Source organism: Cervus elaphus, chromosome 5 (assembly GCF_910594005.1).
Source record: "Cervus elaphus chromosome 5, mCerEla1.1, whole genome shotgun sequence".
Taxonomy (NCBI): domain Eukaryota; kingdom Metazoa; phylum Chordata; class Mammalia; order Artiodactyla; family Cervidae; genus Cervus; species Cervus elaphus.
In genome coordinates, this window is record NC_057819.1 from 92,156,554 (window position 1) to 92,176,430 (window position 19,877).

At 54.1% G+C, this 19,877-nt stretch overlaps 2 protein-coding genes across 5 annotated transcripts in view; one reads left to right on the plus strand and one right to left on the minus strand.

The window, feature by feature from the left end:
* Positions 1-10,490, plus strand: part of LGALS9 (galectin 9) — an 18,201-nt gene extending 7,711 nt beyond the window's left edge. Inside the window, exons 3-11 of one of the 2 annotated variants that reach the window (XM_043903141.1) lie at positions 947-1,148; positions 2,001-2,111; positions 3,452-3,547; positions 5,395-5,430; positions 6,091-6,141; positions 6,804-6,845; positions 7,316-7,404; positions 7,501-7,663; positions 9,813-10,490. In XM_043903141.1, coding sequence (XP_043759076.1) covers positions 947-1,148; positions 2,001-2,111; positions 3,452-3,547; positions 5,395-5,430; positions 6,091-6,141; positions 6,804-6,845; positions 7,316-7,404; positions 7,501-7,663; positions 9,813-9,959 — 937 coding nt within the window. In that variant the 3' untranslated portion in view covers positions 9,960-10,490. The remainder of the gene's footprint in view (positions 1-946; positions 1,149-2,000; positions 2,112-3,451; positions 3,548-5,394; positions 5,431-6,090; positions 6,142-6,803; positions 6,846-7,315; positions 7,405-7,500; positions 7,664-9,812) is intronic. The other variant, XM_043903142.1, reaches the window with a different exon arrangement.
* Positions 10,491-11,932: 1,442 nt separating this feature from the next.
* NOS2 (nitric oxide synthase 2) overlaps positions 11,933-19,877 on the minus strand; it is a 41,003-nt gene continuing 33,058 nt past the window's right edge. For all 3 annotated transcript variants that reach the window (XM_043903143.1, XM_043903144.1, XM_043903145.1), the window contains 7 exons: positions 18,177-18,340; positions 16,680-16,887; positions 15,745-15,832; positions 15,167-15,288; positions 14,696-14,844; positions 13,342-13,536; positions 11,933-12,528 (listed from right to left, as the gene is read on the minus strand). In XM_043903143.1, coding sequence (XP_043759078.1) covers positions 12,409-12,528; positions 13,342-13,536; positions 14,696-14,844; positions 15,167-15,288; positions 15,745-15,832; positions 16,680-16,887; positions 18,177-18,340 — 1,046 coding nt within the window. In that variant the 3' untranslated portion in view covers positions 11,933-12,408. The remainder of the gene's footprint in view (positions 12,529-13,341; positions 13,537-14,695; positions 14,845-15,166; positions 15,289-15,744; positions 15,833-16,679; positions 16,888-18,176; positions 18,341-19,877) is intronic.

Consider the following 19,877-nt stretch of genomic DNA (forward strand, 5'->3'; position numbering starts at 1 on the left):
ACTGCTGTGTGTTAGTTGGGGAGACCAGAGTGACTCTGAGAAGCAGGCTGTGAACCGCACTGGTTCTGAGTTCGGGCAAGGTGGTGGGACAGACTTCTTGCTGGAAGAACCTCAGACTGGAACTTGGTTTGGGGACATGCAAGAATTCCATCTGGGAAAAGTCAGAACAAACATCGACTGCACTCCCTTCATGAGCCAGGCCCCTTGGAAGCTCCTTTTTTATTTTAGCCCTCACCTGACAGTCATGGCTGTACCCAGAGGAAGTTGGGAAGGTGAGGAGAGACGGGAACAAAGAATCACTTGGCATCCCCGGGCTGCCTTGGTCATCATCCCCGAAGGAAGGCAGTCACCCGCTTTCCTGGGTGGGGCAGCTTGAGTAGTGTGGTCTCGGTCATCGCAAGTGACAAACAGGGCATTGTCAGGGGTCAGGGCCCAGGCCTGCTGACCTCACTGGGGGCAGGTGGACACACGACAGCCTCCACTGAGGGACAGACACACACACTGAGGTACCCATGCCCGTAGACCTAGTGTTTATTCTGTGTCTCCCCTTTAGACACCATCTCTGTAGGTGTCCCACCAGTGTCACCTGTTCTTTCCATTTGTCCTCTTCTGTCCCAACTTAATGGACGTGGGCAGGCTTCAGCAACCACTTGGTCCAAAAGGCTCTCACTTCCAGGCACATTTTTCGAGTTCCAACTTGGATACAAATTTCTTTACCCATAGAAATCCACACTGTAAGGGCAAAATGTGGTAACTGAACAAAAAGACATTAGTGCAAATTAGGTGAACAAAACAGACAGCAGCAGACTAGGGGTGGGTACCAACCAGCCATGCAGGCTGTATGCAGATTCCCAGACGGATGTCAGTCAAAAGCTTGAGAACTTCCTGTTCCCACCCTTGGGAGTAAACCAGGACACCATGCGCTGCCTGATTTCCCTCCATCTAGGTTTGCTGTGAACTTTCAGACCGGCTATAATGACAATGACATTGCCTTCCACTTCAATCCACGGTTTGAAGAGGGTGGGTATGTGGTCTGCAACACGAAGCAGAGAGGAAGCTGGGGACCGGAGGAAAGGAAGATGCAGATTCCCTTCCAGAGGGGGAGTTCATTTGAGCTCTGCTTCCACGTACAGAGCTCAGAGTTCAAGGTGAGTTGGAACTCTCCTCTCGTCCTTTCAGCTGCCTGGCTCAATCAGGCGCCATGTGTGGTCTTAAAATAGTCACGTGAGCAACACCTTTGCACAGAGAAGAGGATCATTTCCTTGTAAGGCTGCAGTCCCCTTACACACCTTCACTGCATCTACAAGTGTACCTGTTGCTTCTTTTGCTCCAGAAATAAGCACTAGAGAAGTCACCATGGTGCTTTTTGGCCTCCTGGTGTCTTTACAGTCCAAGTTATTTCCATTTCTCTGTTGTACCCCTTCTTCCACTCCAGGTCCCTGGGAACATTTCTTTTCCTGTTACCTTGTTGCTGCCTTTATCCAGGTGTTATTAATGACTTGGTTTTGTAGGACACTGCACATTGCTTTTGCAAGCAGAGCAGTGTCTCTGGGCTTGGGAAGCAGGCGGGGGTGGGGGTGAGTCCATTTGTGTCTGTGCTTCTCTGTGTGAATACAAATGTCGCCACCCCCCTTGTCATGTAACCTGATGTCCCCTCTCCTCTGCTCCCCACCAACATTTGTATGTATATTTCAATATGCATATTTCAATAATGCCCCAGGTGAGCTATGATCAGAAAGACAAACCTACTGCAATAAAAACAGCCAGAAGAATGAAAAAGCAATGACTAGAGCCAGACAGAGATAGTGTTTGGATGCCCTCTGGGTCCCAAGCATGTTCCTGTGACTGGCACATCTCTGAAGGCTGATGCCCGGATCTACAGGGAATAAAGGTGAAAACTAGATGCAGATCTCAACTTCTAGAAGCAGGGGTCCCAGAGGCTCAGGTGTGCTCCCACCTGGCTGGGGTCCCCCTCCTGCCACATGCACGTCTCTCGGCAGGTGACCGTGAACGGGAACCTCTTCACGCAGTATGCCCACCGCGTGCCCTTCCACCGCGTCGACACCATCTGCATCACGGGCATCGTGAAGCTGTCCTCCATCAGCTTCCAGGTCAGACTGTCCACCCAGCACTCGTCCCCAGGGGCTGGGTGTGGGGCCCAGTTCACTGTGCCTGGGCCCTGCTGTGTGGACCCAAAGTGCCGGCCGGTATCCTTTGCAGGCGACTCTGTGGACACGCCCCTGGCTCCCTTCCCCTCCTTCTTGTGTCGCTGTCTCTATCTGGGACACTCGCTCAGTCTTCTGGACTCAGATGCCACTCGTCTCTGTTACTTCCTATCCCCACTCTGCTTAGGAGGCTGTGTGGTGGTAGAAAGAACCCGGGCTTGGGAATCAAACTGAATCCAGCTCAAATCCCCAGCTCTGCCATTCTCATCGGTTGTGGGATCTTAGACAGGTGACTTCACCTCTCCCAGCCTCAGTTTCCTCAGTTGTGGAAGGAGCAGGGTCTGCTGCCCCATGGGTCGCTCGGTCAGCTCAATGAGGTCACACCCTTCGAGGGCACAGAACAGCCTGCTGGGCCACTCCCAGGCCTATTTGATCTTCTCTGCATTTTGAAATTTTTAACATGTAACCGACATCTAAAAGGTCAGGAGCAGTTTTACAAGATGAAAGAGTTCTGGAGTTGGATGGTGGGGATGGTTGCACAACTGCAGAAGTCACCCTAACACCACTGACCCACACACTTAAAAAGTAGTTAAGATGATCTGTTCTATGGGATGTGCATTCTGCCACAGTAGCAGAAAAAAGGTCTGGTAATAGCACATGGATTTCTGTTTTTGTGTGAAAACTGAGAAGACTGGGGTACAGTGGGCCCATGTTCTGTAAGGGCCTCCGGCTCCTCACTGGGAGCTGTCGTCAGCACTCTGGTGTCTGTGCATGCACCTTGAGACGGGAAAGGCACGCAGCAGGCCCTCCACAAGTGCAGGGGCCTCTTCTTTGGTCTTCATCTTCCATATTCCTTCCCTCCTTAACTCTCTCCCACACGGGTGGAGGAGAGAGGAGAGAAAAGTAGAGATGGAGAGAGAGATGGAGGTAGAGAGAGAGACAGAGAGATGGAGATGCAGGTGGAGACAGGAAGTGGAAAGAGAGGTGAAGAGAGACAGTGATGGAAAGAGAGATGGAGGTGAAGATGGAGAGATGAAGGGAGAGAGAGAGACGGAGGTGGGGAGAGAGATGGAGGTGGGGAGAGAGATGGAGAGAGAGATGGAGGTGGAGAAGCACTGACCAGCCTGCTGTCACTCACTGCAGCCCAACCTTCCCTCTGCCTGTCCTGCGCATCCCTCGCTCCCCCACCTGCCTGGTTCTCTCCTCCCTGCCTGGCCCTGCTTTTCCACTCTTCCTTGGCTCCACTAATGCTTCTCTTCACCCCATGGCGCCTTTTGTTTTAACAGAACATCCGCGCAGCTCCCAAGCAGCCCGCCTGCTCCATGGTGCAGTTCTCCCCGGCTGCCTGTTTCCCACCCAGGCCCAGGGGGCGCAAATCAAAAGTGAGTTTAACAGAGGCCTGGGGAGGCTGAGCCATCAGCACGAAGGACAGAGTGTCTGAGGCTGGTCTAGTCAGCAGGCCAGCCAGGGTCTCCAGGCCCCGGTATGCCCAAAGCTCCATCCATACCCCCCAGCCCAGAGCTGGGGACCTGCGAGTTATCCTCAGCTCTTCCTTCCATCATTATCTCTCCAGGGCACCAGCGCCTCTCCTCCCAAAGCCACTGGCTCGGTCCAGACCATCTGCCCCCTCACCACCCGCCCATGGCCTGCTTCTCCACCCCCACGCACCCACCCACCACCACTGTTTGTTCCCACGCACAAATCCGATTGCATCTTCCCCCTGCTTTAAAGTCCTAAAGGCCCCAAGTCCTTCTAGAGAAAGCCCAGATTCCCCAGCAGAATCTGAAGAATCCTCCCCAGGCTTGCCCCAGCCTCCCTGCCAGCCTCACCCATGAAGCTCACGCGGCCTCCACTACTCACGAGGGGCAGTCTCGGGCCACCATGCTTTCGGTACGTGCCGCCCCTGTGCTGAAAGCATGCCCTGCCATTCACCCCCAGCCAACCCTGAATGGCTCTTCGAACCTCTCCTTAAGTGTGGCTCTTGTGGAGCACCGTCCCTGATTGGTGGATCACTGGATGCCCCTGCATCCCTACAGACTCTCGATAACTCTGTGTCACGTCAGACATCATGTCCTGCTATAATTGTGTTTATGTATGTCTCTCCATCACTCCCCTCCCCTGCTTCCCTACACCCACCAGGCCCTCTGTGGGCGCGGGCTGTAGCTGGTTCAGTCGTGTATCCCAGCATTTTCCACAGCGCCTGGCATGCAGTAGGGACTCAGTTAATGAATGTGGAATAGGTTTGCAAGAGGAACAGTCTGCTGGGTGAAGGCAGGGTCCCAGACAGGAAGGGGAGCAGGGCCTGCCCTTTCCTCGGCCACTTGAGGGGAGAGGGGTCTCTCTACCCAGCCCTTCCCACGCCCATCACGGTGCAGCTAGGATACCTGCTTCCTGCTGTGTGGACCCAGGACTGGTAGAGCTCCAGGGAGCCTTTGCAGGGCAGCCCGACTCTGGCCCTGGCCTGGGGAGGATGGGGCGTGATGGATACTATCAGAAGAACTGGGTACCATTTTGGATTTGATCTCTTGTTATCTGGGTGAGCTTGGGCAAGTTGCCTAATTTTTCTGAGAACTGGTTGCCTCACCAGCAAAACAGGAGGTAAGGATGCCTCTCTCATTTGTAAAGCCTTGAAGCCAGGGCCTGGCACACAAGAAATCTCCAGCCAATGTAGGTGTTCACAATATGGGTGAATTACGGCACCGGGAATGATGGTTTTGTCTCGGGGAGCTAAACAAAGCGAAATGGTCTGTATCAGATATGGCCTCCTCTCCTTCTGAGGGCTTCCCTGGTGGCTCAGAGGATAAAGAATCTGCCTGCAATGCAGGAGACTCAGGCTCAATCCCTGGGTCGGGAGGATCTCCTGGAGAAGGGCATGGCAACCCACTCCAGTATTCTTGCCTGGAGAATCCCATGGAAAGAAGAACCTGGCGGGCTACTGTCCATGGGGTCACAAAGAATCAGAAACATCTGAGTGACTAACATTTTCACTTTCCCCTTCTGAAGAAGCCAGTGGGAAAGTTTCCCCTCCTCCACTTCCAAGACCTCCCCGACACTGTTGCATAACCACAGTGTATCCTGGTGGGGGAGGGTGAGAATCTGGGCGCCCAGAAGGCTCAGAAAGGCTTGCTTGGCAGCAGGAAGGCGGCATTTCTTACCACAGCTCTCGCCGTCATCTTATCCTCACGCGGCACCAATGTTAACCACCATTTTCGTTTCTCATCCCCTTCAGCCTCCAGGGAGCTGGCCAGCCAACTCGGCTCCCATTGTAAGTCTCCTGCTCTCTCTGTAGACGCTCTTCACTTTGTTTCTTCCTGTGGGTTAAAAGAGAGCTTCCCTGGTGGCTCAGAAGGTAAAGAATCTGCCTGCAATGCAGGAGACCCGGGTTCAGTCCCTGGGTGGTAGTTTAAAAGGAGGAAGCAGAGCCAAACACCAGGCTTCTCCCACTGGAACGTGGAGCCCCCAAGGCCAGAGCCCAGGACCGTCTGCCCGGCTGTGGTGGTAACAGTGGGAGGGTCTGGGGTGTGGGGGGGGTGGCTGGCCCTGATGAATTGGGAAGCAGCCCCGAGGGCCACTGGTTCGCTCAGGCCCCTGCAGTCTGTGGGCAGCCGCAGGACACCAAGGCCCCGCTTCCACTTCTTCCTTCTGCAAAGTGAAGCTATGCTGGAGTGATTCCCCTAAGAAAGACAGGCCACACACCACAAATGCAGCCATATTTCTTCTCAGAAGAAACCTTTGCCCCTGTCTCATCCCCTTAAGAGAAGAAATATCTCTACCCACCAATTTGGAGGTACCTTCTGGCTGGTTACAAGCTCAAGATGAAACTCTCCTAAGAGGAGGGAGTTGAGTGTTAAGGGCCGCCTCTGGGGGCAGGTGGTGGTCTTCGCACAGGTGAGAGCTGGTTAAAAACGTGGTTTCTTCCTTCCAGACTCAGACCGTCGTCCACACCATACACAGCACCCCTGGACAGATGTTCCCTGTAAGTCTGAACACTCTGGTCAGCTCACAGCCCTACTCCGTGCCCTTTACCAAAGGCTGAATTCTCTAGGTCCAGGGTCAGGAAGAAAGCAGTTTAGCAAGGAAGGTGGGGACATTTGGGGCTGAGGCCCTTTGCTCAGGGGACATGCACACAAAACTCTCCTTAGAGATGGCAGATTCTGGATCAGGCTGGATTTATCCAGCGTAGCAAGAAATAGATCCCCTAGGGGCCGGCAGGAAAACCGGTCCTTCTGTCACTGGGGTGGGGGGTGGAGGTGGAGCCCAATGCTCCCAGTAGCTGGATACAAGACCCTGCATCCAGAAGACGAGTCCCTGGGATGCCTATCACTGCTGATCACGGACATAGGCTGCCTCTCCTCCACCGCCTCCTGCCAGAACACGCACACAGGGACCCGGAGTCAGCGGGGCTGTCCCTGGAGGGGCTGAGGGGCAGGTGACCATGATGGCATCCAGGAACACGACAGGAAGTCCCACCAAGGCTGACATGGGGAGGAAGGTGGCTGGGAAAACCCAAGGGCTGAAACCTTTACTATTTCCATCTCCTGTTGGAACATCCGCTCTAGAACATGCGGTCTCACGAGAATGTGCGCGTATGCGAGCTTGCGCACTCCCGCCCTGACGTTCTCAATCTCGTTTGCACAGAATCCCGTGATCCCACCCGTGGTGTATCCCAACCCGGTTTATGTAAGTGGTTTCTCGGGGAGGAGGGGAGGTCTGGTTTGTGCTTTGCAGGGTTGAGGGGAGGGGGAGAGCGCAGCTTACAAAATTAAAAGCAGTGCCTTAGTAAACTGAAGTTCTGGAAACTTCCGAGTAACTTAGAAGACTTACAAAAGGAATTTTCACCTTTAAAATCGTCCCTTCACCCTGAGCATATCATACAGCCTCCCCTTCTCAGCCTAAGCATCCTTTGCATCCAACCAAAAAGCTCTTTTCCTGAAGGTAAATGTCCATTAATTTGAGGAATGCTGGAAAGGTTTTCTTTGCCATTTACTGAGCCAAGTAAAGATACCGTGGAGTTCTTTCTTGAAGACACTCACAGACACAGCAAACTGTGGGCTGACAGTCCAGATGCATAGAAATTGGCACAAAGGTCCCCCTAGGGTGGCAGCTGCTCTGGCTGCTGCTGGCTGACCTGCCCCACCCCCTCCCCACAGCAACTACCTTTCTTCACCTCCATCCTGGGTGGGCTGTACCCCTCCAAGAGCATCCTGGTGTCGGGCACCATCCTGCCCAGTGCTCAGAGGTAAGCCAGGGCTCCCGGGGAGAAGACACCCCAAGGGCATTCTGGCCACCCCTCTGCCTTGGGGCAGAGAGTCAATGGGAGTGGCCCGCCCCCCAGGTTCTACATCAACCTGCGCTCAGGGAGTGACATCGCCTTCCACCTGAACCCCCGCTTCAACGAGAATGCGGTGGTCCGCAACACGCAGATCAACGGCTCCTGGGGGCCTGAGGAGCGAAGCCTGCCGCGAGGGATGCCCTTCTTCCGAGGCCAGAGCTTCTCGGTGAGATGTCGCCACCTGGAGCTCGAACGGGCTCTCAAGGGGCAAATGGAGGAGCGGGTGGAGGGCATCTGGGGCCACATTGATTGAGACAAGAGCTGATGCCTCTAGCCTGAGGCCTGGCCTCAGAAGAAGAGAAAGTGTTCACCAAATGACTGCTATTATCATTTTACTGTTACTGCCCTGCGTAAGGCAGGGGGCAGGTAGTATCAGCTGTTACAGATAAGGAAACTAATTCACAAGTGTAGGTTACTTGCTAAGGTCACACAGCCAATCAGTGCGGGATGGGAGGTGTCATTCATTCATTCACTCATTCAACTGTCATTTATCAGCTGTTTCATCCAGGCCCACTTTGAGCAGGAAGTACCCTAGGTGCTGGGAGGAGCTGTGATGCCAGTGGTCTAGGTCCTGACCCCACGGAGTTTACAGTAGAGGTGGGAGGTGAAAGAAGGACAGACCACTGTGGAATAGCAATGGGTACCAAGCCAAGAGCAATGTAGGATAAGGAACAAGTGAGCCCCAGGGTCATGTGGCCTTAGGTGGGGGCAGGTCTCAGAGGAGGCCACAGTGCATGTGGGACCTCAGTGGTGGGGGGAGCCCAACTTGGAAAGATTAGGGGCAACAGAGGGAAGGGTCATGGGCACAGCCTGTCCAGGAAGCAGGGAGGACAGGGAGGTGGGGGCAGGTGGGAATTCTGGAGGCTGGGATGACACAGAGCTAGATTCTCAACCCTGACTACACACTCAGATCACCTGAAAGCTTGAAAAATAAAAATCAATGCCTGGCCCCACCCACCGCAGGCCCATGAGGGGGTGAGCCTGGGCACCTGTATTTTTTTTTTTGGGGGGGCGCACTGGGTCTTCATTGCTGTGCATGGGCTTTCTCTAGTTGCGGCTAGTCGGGTCTACGCTGTAGCCGCAATGCATGGGCTGCTCGTTGCAGTGGCTTCTCTTGTTGCAGCCGTGGGCTCAGTAGTTGTGGCACCTGGGCTTAGCTGCTCTGTGACAGGTGCAATCTTTTCAGACCAGGGACCAGACTGGGGTCCCCTGCATTGGCAGGTGGATTCTTAACCACTGGCCCACCAGGGAAGCCCCATCTGTGCTTTTAAATATGCCCTAATACTCCTCCCAGAGTTGAAAATGACTGATAGAGGGCCTTGTGGGCCATAGCAAAGGAGGTTGGATTTTAGTACCAGGTGTTGGTGTGTTGCAAGCCAGAAAGCAGTACACTTTGATAGCTGTGTGACCTTAGGCAAGTGACCTAACTGCTCTGTGCCTCAATTTCCTTATCTAAAATATGGGACTACAAGTAGAAGCAAGAAGTCAATGAGATCGTGTTTGTGACACGCTTAGGACAGTGCCTGGTGTGCAGGGACCGCTCTTCTGGTGTTAGTGTGCGGTGGGCACGGTGATAGTTTCACAGAAGCGCTGCCGCTGCCTCTTGGAGGATGTTGGGAAGGAAAAGACAAGTTAACGGGCTGCCGCAGCAGGAACCCAAGCACTGACCATGCCCGTGTGCTGGGTCCTAGGGGTATGAATGACAGAGGCCAGGTCTAAGGGGGCATCTGACTTGACTCGATGGGGGTCAGGAGGTGGGGAGCTTCCCCGATAGCCCTGCAGGTAAAGAATCCACCTGCCAATGCAGGAGACATAGGAGACGTGGGTTCGATCCCTGGGTTGGGAAGATTCCCCTGGAGAAGGAAATGGTGACCCACTCCAGTAGTCTTGCCTGGTGAATCCCATGGACTGAGGAGCCTGGCAGGCTCAAGTCCAAAGGGTCGCAAAGAATCAGACACAACTGAGCAACTGTGAACACACAGGAGGTGCGGGAAGGCTGGGAAGGCTGGTTGGAGGGAGGAGGGTGAATCCTGAAGAGGGATTCGCAGTGATCCATGTGGACAAGGTGTGCAGAGCGGGGAGCGACATTCTGGGTGGGGGTGCGAGGCGGGGAACAGAATGTGTAAAAGGTGCTGGGAAGGAGAGAGCGAGGCATGTTTGGGCATGAGTGAATCCTTCGGTGTGGCTCAAATGCAGGTGTGGGTCTTGCTTGACTGAAGTTTGGGGAATGTGGGAAGGAGGGAGGGAGACTAGCCTGCCTTCCGCTTGAGGACAGCCCAGGTGGGGTGCAAATGCCGAGGGGCCTGTCTGCGCAGGTGTGGATCATGTGTGAAGGCCACTGCTTCAAGGTGGCCGCGGATGGTCAGCACCTGTTTGAATACCACCACCGTCTGAAGAACCTGCCCGCCATCAACAACCTGGAGGTGGGGGGCGACATCCAGCTGACCCACGTGCAGACATAGACCAGCCCCGCCCTGTGTTGCTGTCTGGATCTGCTCACCACCCACATCGTCCCTGCCCCGGCCCCAGCCCCAGCCCGTCCAGGATCTGGGGGCTTTGCTGGAGAGACCACAACCTTGACTGGCTCTGTTCCTGGCTGCAGCCAGCGCTGAGCGGAGAGGGCAGCTGGCCAGGACTGGGCAGCACCCAGATCCTACAGAAGACAGGTGGTCCACAGGCAGAAGGGCCTGTTCAGTTCCTGTGGCAGAAAGGGAGGGTCCTGGCCTTCCCAGGCTCCGGGCCTGCTGCGCCACCTGCCTCGAAACCACATTCCCATCCCCCGTTCAAGTTCACCTAGTCCGAGTGCCAGCTGTCACTCTGCGTGGGAAGCAGTATCCTCGACCCCTCCCCTTTCTCCAACCTTGACCCCGTCCCCGCTCTGTTCAGTCTACCCTGCTGACACCCCTCTGGCCCCCACTAATGGACCGGAACCTTCTCAGCAGGGGGCTGTCCCTTTTCCCAGTGTCCTTCGAATAAAGAAAGAAAGAAAAAGACTTGTTGGTACATGTGCATGGGATAGTTGTGGTTTATTAAATGAATCTGGAGACATTTTGTTGTCTCCGGAATTGGGAAGATCCTGGCTGAGGGAAGGAGGAGGAGAGATCACTGGCTCACTTTGATCAGGGGGCTTCCTGACATTGGAGCCTGCTCCCAGCGGGTCCCCCACCCACCCCACAAGGGTGTGGGAGAAAGCTCAGGCCCCCCTCTGAATGGGAATCTTTGCTGGGAGCTTGGTGACAGAGGTGAAGCCCAGAAAACCAATGGCTCCATGCTTCTGAAATGGGCCAAGGGCTAGGCCCGGCAGCCACACGGCAGGGTCAGTTCAGCAGAACCCTGGGTCCTGGTGGGAGGAGGGGGCAGGTGAGCTCCGCAGAAGCTGGCTCAGAAGAGAGGCCTGTGTGTGTGGTTCTGCTGTGGGTGCCCCGGCATCGGGGGTGTGTGTGTGTGGGGAGTGGGAGAAGACTCAGTGTGGGGTTTCCACCGGTCACAGAGCCAGTGCCGGGGGACCCAACTGTGTGTCCCCATGACGCCAGCACATCCTGCTAACTCCAAGAATCCAGTCCTCAGGAACCCAGGTGGGCTCGGACCAGCAGCACCTGGGGGCTCCTTAGAAACACAGAATCTGGGCTCTGCTGCAGACCTCCTCAGTCTGCGATGTAACAAGAGCCCCGGTGGTCCCCTGCTCGCTGGAGTGGGAGAGGCGCTGGTCCAGGGGACTATCCTTGGCCACGTTGTACAGATGCATCGCTGGGACACTGGTGGCATGCCCCTTTTCCTCCTCCCCACCGCCTGGCCACCCCATCTGAGCAGGAGTGGGGGAGGGAAGAAGGGGGCCAAGGAGCCAAGGTAACAAGAGTCCAAACCCAGGCTGGCAGCCAGATTTAGCCAACCCTCCACTTAGCCCCTGGCTGAGTTCCTTCCTTATTCCCCCCGGGCTCAGTCCCTGAAGAAGCCTTCCCCGTGGAAGAAGTGTGTCCTTCACTCACCATCAAGTCCTTGACACATAGCCCAGCCTCACCTGCTTTGTCACTCAGGGGCCAAATCATTATTGCCAAACTGTCATGAAACAGGCAGCCCCAGAGCAGAAGGTGGTGACTCCCGAGACGGGCTGCAGGGCAGGCCTTCACTAAAGGACTGGCAGCTCGCGTCTCCGCGACACCCCGTGTGCGATGCTTCCCATGCAGGGCTCAGCTAGCTGGCGCCCTCAGGCCATCCTGTGCTTCCTCACCTCCATCACAGGTTTTCAGATGTGCACAAAACTTCATGTGCTGCCCCCAGGCCCAGTGGGCATTTCAGAGAAGCAACGTGGCCAAGCTGGTATGTCCCTTTGTGGGGGACTTTTGTCCAAGCTGTGGCAACCCCACCACCACCACCCCAACCCTAACTCTACAGCTTAAGGCCGCTTTCCTTACAAAACACACATATACATATACAGTGTGGTTAAAATAAAATGTATTTCGTATAAATATCTCCATCATGTAATCATACAAGGAAGGCCCAAGAGACAGATTGGGGTTTACTCGTTTTAAATACAGAGGCATAAATAACTGTACATGGGCAGCTAAATACAGAGTGGCATGACAGCTCCTCCTAGTGGTCACTCCAAGTGGTGCACTCCAGGAAGTTCCCTCTTTCTCACCCCCTGGCCAGACATGGCACTGCAGACCTAGTCTCCAAGGGACCAGGGAGGCCTGTCTCTCCATCACCCTGGAGCAGGGGCTCAAGAGAGACAAAAGGTTACACTCTGTCTCCAAGGCTGCTACTTGGTAGCAGGTCAAGTACAGGGTTTGAGATGGAAGATGGGGAAATAAGATGTGAAGCTTGGGGATATAATCTCCCTCCAGTCGCCCCAGTCCTGTGACCTCAGATAATCGAGAGTGGGGGCCATCATTAAGTTCCATGCCAGCAGCTTTAACTTCTCATGTGGGTGCCTGGAGCTCTGGGATCACTGGGCAGCCCTGCTGCCTCATCCTTTTTCACCTCATAGGGAAATACAGCACCAAAGATGTCTTCATGATAGCGCTTCTGGCTCTTTAAGGGAAAACAGAGACCAAGGTATTAATATCAGCTCTGTTGGTGCAGCGTCCTCTCACTCAGCAGGTCCAGGTTGGGACCAGCCCCCAGGGTTCCCTGATTTCCCCATCACACGGACACTCATGAACTATTTGCCTTCCCAATTGCCATGCTTAGATTAGATTTGAATCTCATTTAAGACTCTTTAACTCCCATGAGCACCCACTCTGGTGTGGACCACAAAACATCTCCCCAAGCTTTATGACAGCCATTAAAGCCTATTCATTGGAAAAGACCCTCATGCCAGGAAAGAAGGCAGGAGGAGAAGAGGATGACAGAGGGCGAGATGATTGCATGGCATCATTGACTCAATGAACATGAGCTTGAGCAAGCTCCAGGAGATGGTGAAGGACAGAAAGGCCTGACGTTCTGCAGTCCACGGGGTCGCAAAGAGTCGGACATGACTGAGCAACTGAACAACAACAAAGCCTGCCGTGTGCTTGTCCCTCGGGGCTCCAGGAACTGTGGGCTCTGAGATAAATATGGTTGGGAAATGCTGTGCGCTTTCTCCGAGTCTTCAAACTCTTTGATGCACAGCAGCGTGTTAGGGGCTCTGAGTGTCTTGCAGAAAATCAACGTTTGCCTTTGCCCAACTGAGCAACCAGATCAGGATGGACAGTCAGGCCTTCTAACAGCCCACCCCAGCTCTGACCTCCCTCCCTCTCTAGGATTCCTTTGAGTTCAGTCTGAGCCTGAGTTCCCTGGTCCTGGCTCCCAGGCCCATGCCTGTGACCTGCATCCCGAGCCCACACACTCCACCAGCGGCCCTACCTTAAGCTGGAAGAAATAGTCCTCCACCTGCTCCTCGTTCAGGCTCAGTGCGGTAGCCACCAGCTGCTTCAGGGTGCAGGCCACGTCCCGGGCCATGCGCACGTCCCCGCAGACATAGAGGTGGCCTTGCTCCTCGTGGAGCACACGAAGCACCTCGCCCGCCAGCCGCTGCCGCAGGATGTCTTGAACATAGACCTGAAACCAGAGGAGATGGTGGGTCCAGGCCCCCGCCGTTGAGGGCAAAGGCTGTGGTCAGGCCTCCTGGCCATGGGGAGGCGGGGAGGGGGCACAGGGGGCCGTGGAGTGAGCACCCTCCCGGCCAGGGAGGATGATCAAGGTCGGGAGGAGGAGGTGCACTGGCGCCCTGCCTGGCCCAGGCCTGGGCTGGGGCTGGAGAGGTGAGTACCGGCCGCAGCCCTGCCCTTGCGGAGCTGGCCTCCAGTGGAGCTCCCAGATTTAGCACACTTGCTCTGAATTTAGCACACTCCAAAGAGGCATCAATCAAGCCACTTGCCCTGCCCAGGGCTCTGAGGCCCATCTGCTTACACCCCAGAAAAGGGAGTCTCTCAGTGCAGACTGTCCAGGGGACCCTCCTTTTAATTCAGAGAAGGGTCTCCCCAGATATTCAGAAGTCCTGGAGTCAACCAGGGCTCTCTGCCCTTGCTTCACACAAGTGATGCCACCAGGCATGGAGACACCACCAGGCACGGAGTACCAGCGTGGGAGGGGCCCAATGGGACAAGTTCACAAAGGCTGAGCCAAGAGACTGTTCTGACTGTGCAGGCTCTTGGGGCAAAGTGCCCACTGGGACAGCAGGGTGGGTCAGCCGGCCAGTCAGGGAACAGCAGCCATCCTCCAGCCTTGCAGTGCCTGGACCACTACCCACCCAACAGTTGTACATCCAGAGGCGGGAGCCTTCAGCAGGCTGGGCACTGGGGATGAACTCATACATGACCCTGACTTAGCCCTGACCGTCTCAGGACCTGTCTCTTCTCCTGGAAGAGTGAACATACTATCAGTAACTTCACAGCACCGCTCCGGTGACTGTATAACTGCTTCCATTTTATTTTTAAATATTTATTTGTTTGGCTGCACTGGGTCTTTGTTTCCGCATGCAGAATCTTTAGTTGTATGATGTGGGATCTAGTTCCCTGACCAGGGATCGAACTCGAGTCCCCTGCATTGGGAGCACAGAGTCTCAGTCCCTAGACCACCAGGCAAGTCCCTTGCCTCTATTTTGGAGCTGAGGAGGTGAAGGCTCACAGAGGTAAGGGGCTTGTGGGGAGCCAGACACCCACCACAGTCTGTTCTTTTAATGCTCCACCCTTTCTACACGCACAGTTGTGGCATTTACCTTGGGCTGGTCAGGTAGGCGGGAATAGGCTGTGTGCACCTCATGCAGCACCCCCTTGCGGGCCATCTCCAGCATCTCCTCCCAGTAGAGGTGGTCCTCTTCCGGGCGGCGGCACCCGAAAACGAGGGTCATGCGGCCACCCTGGAGCCCTGCAAGACCCAGAGCAGGTTGCAGTTACCAGGGTGGCCAGCAGAGGGCGGGCAGATCATGCTGCAAGGCTGGCTGAGCTGGGCGCCCAACTGGAATCCCATTTCATTGCCACAGCCTATTGAAAATAGTACTGTCCCTATTTTACAGATGAGGAAACTGAGGCCCGGGGCATTCATATCATTTTTCCACACAGGCTGAGGTAAACTTGGGAGGGGGGCCAGGAAATGTCTGTGAGATGGTTACAGTTACAGTTCTACTTCCAGGCAGGTGCTGGGCACCACCTGGTGCCCCCTCCCACCCCCGGGAGCCCCCCAGTTATACCTTTGTGCTCAGCCTCATGGAGCCGCTGCTGCCAGAAACTGCGGAAGGGGGCGATGCCCGTGCCGGGTCCGATGAGGATGCAAGGACGGGAGCGGTCCTCGGGAAGCTGGAAGCCGCTGGCACTGAGGGGACAGAAGGAAAGAGGTCCTGTCCTCAGACACTCTGGGTCTAATGCACACACACAGGACAGGCATGGGAACCGTGGTGGTTGAGGCAGCAGTGTTGAGGGGTGGGGGGGTTGCGGTGGAGACAACGAGCTCAAGTTTGATTTCCCATGTCCTGCAGGCTATTTCATGTCCCCCATCCAGGCGCACCATCACCTCACCCTGGGGTCCTTTGGGAAAAAGGCTGAGCTTCATTGTTCTGAGCCCACCACCACTGTCAGCCTCTGTCCCTGCTAGAGACCTGGCTGTGGTCTATCACCAGGGATTAGAATGGAGAGGCCCCGTGTGACCCCAGTGCCTTCGTTATGGGCCAATGGTCCCAGAGTGGCATCTAAGCCCCAGAAGCCTCCCTTTCAACCCAGTACTCCCCAGGGCCAGTGGTCCCACAGTAGATATATTGGAGGGAGTGCTTACCTTCGCACAAAGCAGGGCACCGGGTCTTGGGGCTTCAAGCTGCTGAGCCACGTGCTGCAGACACCATGGTGCAGGGGACCTTGGCCATCTGCAAGGACAGCACACACTGACCTACGTGGTCCCTGCCACCCGTGCATGAACGCTTTCGGTGGCTCCTCCCTGAACTGCCCGCTCAGGCACTACAGGCTTTAGTCAGAGGGCTGCTCTTCCTCCTGGTTCTGAGCTATACTCTCTATGTGCCCAGAGTCAGCAAAAGCTGAAAGGGACTCAGAGAGCAGGCAAGCCTCTCTCACTGCAGAAGCTGAGCCTCAGAGAGGGAAGGTGACTTGTACAAGGTCCCTCAGGTAACAGTAGAATCAGGTCACAACTCAGCTTCCCTAACTCCTACTCCAGTGCTCCTAACTGAGCAGTCCTGTTGGTTTCCCTCAGGGTGGGATCCTGCTTTCATAGGATGTGCACCTGCCTCCCCTCCCCTGGTCCGAGGACTGAGACCTGGCCTCTGCAGGTGTTCTTTGAGTGAAAGTCACTCAGTCATGTTTGACTCTTTGTGACCCCATGGATTGTAACCTGCCAGGCACCTTTGTTCATGGAATTCTCCAGGCAAGAATACTGGAGTGGGTAGCCGTTCCCTTCTCCAAAGGATCTTCCCAACCCAGGGATGGAACCCAGGTCTCCTGCAAATGTTCTTTAGCAGAGCAAAGCGGGTCTCTGCCTGGTTTTCAGAAACCATGTGAATGTGCTTCTCAGATCACATCTACAAAGAGGTTAGCTCAGTGCCTGATTCATAGTGATCTCTCCCATATACTCCTCCCACTGCTGTTAACAGGTCTGGAAGATGGATGTTTAATGATGAGGAGATCAAAGCTCGGAGGTGTTGACAGTTGCCCAGTAAGTAGCAGCCTTGGGCCGCTCCCCAGCCACTGCCCCAGCCTCACCTCGGGTGCGGTACGTGAGCACGGCCACAGTGAGGTGGATCTCCGTGGGTGTGAGGTCCCTGGAGGAGCTGATGGAGTAGTACCGGGGCTTCAGAATAGGGAGCTGGGAGAGCAGGAAGCTGGCAGACACCCGCAGGGACGGGAACTCCTCCAGCACCTCCAGGAATGTGGGGCTGTTGGTGAACTTCCACTTGTTGTAATCCGAGGGCTGAAAGTCAAGGGCAATGTGAGTGTCTCTGGGAGCTTGCTCCACATGGAGGGAAGAGGCTGTCACAATTCAGTATTCATTCATTCACTCATTCATTCCCACAGCAAATATTTCAAAGAACTAGGTGCTGTCCGTGGTGCTGAAAACACTACGGTGGAGAGGAGTAGCCTCTCTCTAACTTGTGTGCTTAGAACCTTACTGTCAACTACTGGTGGGCAGCAGTCAAATATTTATCACAACCTAATTTGGGGGAGTGTTTTGGAATCATACATGGGCAGCAGTCAAATTTTCATCATAACCTAATTTAGGGGAGAGCTTTGGAACCATATCCTGGAGAAGGAAATGGCAACCCACTCCAGTATTCTTGCCTGGAGAACTCCATGGACAGAGAAGCCTGGCAGGCTACAGTCCACTGGGTCACAAAGAGTCAGAAACAACTGAACAGACCTGGGTTCAAACCTTGCCTGAAGGCTCTTACTATTTGTGGGATCTTGTCCCCATTACTTAACCTTTGTGGAATGAGGACAGCATTGCCTACCTCGTGGGGATGTTGTGAGAATTAAGTGATAAAATGTGTGCCAAGTTAGTGTAGTGCAGCCACAGGTTAATGGCAGTAATCAAGATAATTAGAGACAATGATATCCAGTGCCTTTGCAAAGGGCTTCCCTGGCAGCTCAGATGGTAAAGAATCTATCTGCAATGCAGGAGACTCCAGTTTGATTCCTAGGTCAGGAAGATCTGCTGGAGAAGGGATAGGCTACCCACTCCAGTATTCTTTGGGTTTCCCTTGTGGCTCAGCTGGTAAAGAATCTGCCTGCAATGCAGGAGACCTAGGTTCGATCCCTGGGTTAGAAGTGCCTTTGCAAAGACTTGGGCCTAGAAAGTTTCCAGTGAGTTAATGCATTCTTTCATTCATTTATTAAGTCAACTACTACACATCTTTTACTATGTCCATTCATCCACATCATCCATCCTCCAACACTTCCTGAGTTCCAGGCTTCTTCCAGGGGTGGGGAATACAAAAGAGAATAGTTCTCCTTTTCTAGCTAATTTCTGAGGAAGGGCACTTAGGTTGCATCCTGCAGACATTCAAAAAACTCAGTTCACTTAATGCAACTATGTCCTAGAAATGGGAAGGAAGAGGATGTCTGAATTCCCACCAGCCTTTGACAAGTCACACTTTGGGAAGTTGGGGTGGATCCTCTTGAAGCTTAAAAACCAGCTCTAGGCTCAGGCTCCCCCGACTCTGGGACCCTGCCCCAGCCTCACCCACCAGCCCCAACCTTCACCTGGCATAGTGTCTCCAACCTCTGCTTCTCAGCCTCTTCCGTGGCCAGCTGGGCCAGCTTTCGGAGCAGCAGCTGGGTTGGTGGGGTGGTGATGTCCAGGAAATAGGTGAGAGCCTGGCTGAGTGAGCAAGGTGGCAGTCGCTTGTCCTTGACCCAGTAGCTGCCTGAAGAGGGAAGAAAGGAGACAGGATAGGAAAGAAGCCCCATTTAGGTTTCCCAAAGAGTGATTAGGCATCTGGGACAGACACCCTCCATCCTCCAGCTGCGGGCGAGAGAAGACACTGAAATTCTGGTTCCAGGAACAGTAAAAGGGCTCACATGCCCAACTCAAGTGCAGGAGGATGGTGCTCAGAGATAGGACTGCTAGGAAAGGCTGATCAATAGCCCCCCAAAGGGCACCCAAGTGGACACAATCCTGCAAAACTAACCATGCACCAGTGTCCAGCCCCTCTCTGGCATGGACTTGAACTTCAGCAGTACACACACAGGTGAACTACAGACTCACAGTGACTAAATTCACCAAAGACTGATGTACACCCTAGAGGTAGGTGAGTTGTTCATTTAGAGAAAAATCTTTTTCTATCCTGTGGTGGCTGCTACTGTTATTGTTATAATATTAATTATTATGACTATTCTTGCATATCTGCCTCCTGTACTAAGTAATAGGTTTTCTGAGGGTAGACATGAAGTCTCATTCATTTTAGCGCAGGTGGGAGCTTCCCTGGTGGCTCAAATGATAAAGAATCCGCCTTCATTGCAGGAGACATGGGCTCAATCCCTGGGTTGGGAAAATCCTCTGGAGGAAGATATGGCAACCAACTCCAGTATTCTTGTCTGGAAAATCCCATGGACAAAGGAGCCTGGTGGGTTACAATCCATAGGGTCACAAAGAATCAGACACGACTGAAATGATTTAGCACACATGCACACATAGCCCAGGATATAGATGTTTTGTAGCCTGGTATACAGATGGTATTGGGCTTCCCTGGTAGCTCAGAGGGTAAAGCATCTGCCTGCATGCAGGAGACCTGGGTTCAATCTCTGGGTCCGGAAGATCCTCTGGAGAAGGGAATGGCAACCCCCTCCAGTATTCTTGCCTGGAGAATCCAATGGACGAAGGTAGGCTACAGTCCACAGGGTCACAAAGAGTTGGACACAACTGAGTGACTTCATTTTCTTTCTCTCTATACAGATGGCGGTGGTGATAGTTTAATCGCTAAGTTGTGTCCGACTCTTGCAACTGTAGCCCACCAGGTTCCTCTGTTCCATGGGATTTCCCAGGCAAGAATACTGGAGTGGATTGCCACTTCCTTCTCCAGGGGATCTTTCTGACCCAGGGATTGAACCTGCATCTCCTACATTGCAGGCAGATTCTTTACTGCTGAGCCACCTGGGAAGACCCTGGTATATAGATACGAGTGGTTAAAATTTCTATGGAAAAATGAATCAATCAACCAAAGTGGCCAGTTAAGGAACTGAATGAAGGGGAAAGACAGCCCAGCCTCTGGTGTTGGGCAGATAGTTCCAAGGAAGAATCCCTTCTTGCTGGAACTATTATAGTCCAGAATATATAGCCCAGAATAAATAGTCCAGAACTATTTGCAAGGCTGCTTTGGGGCAGGCTTCAGGAGTCCCCTACTCAGCCAGAAGGACAAGACTAGATGAGTGTTTGCAGCCCAACCCATCAGTGGGGCTGGAGTG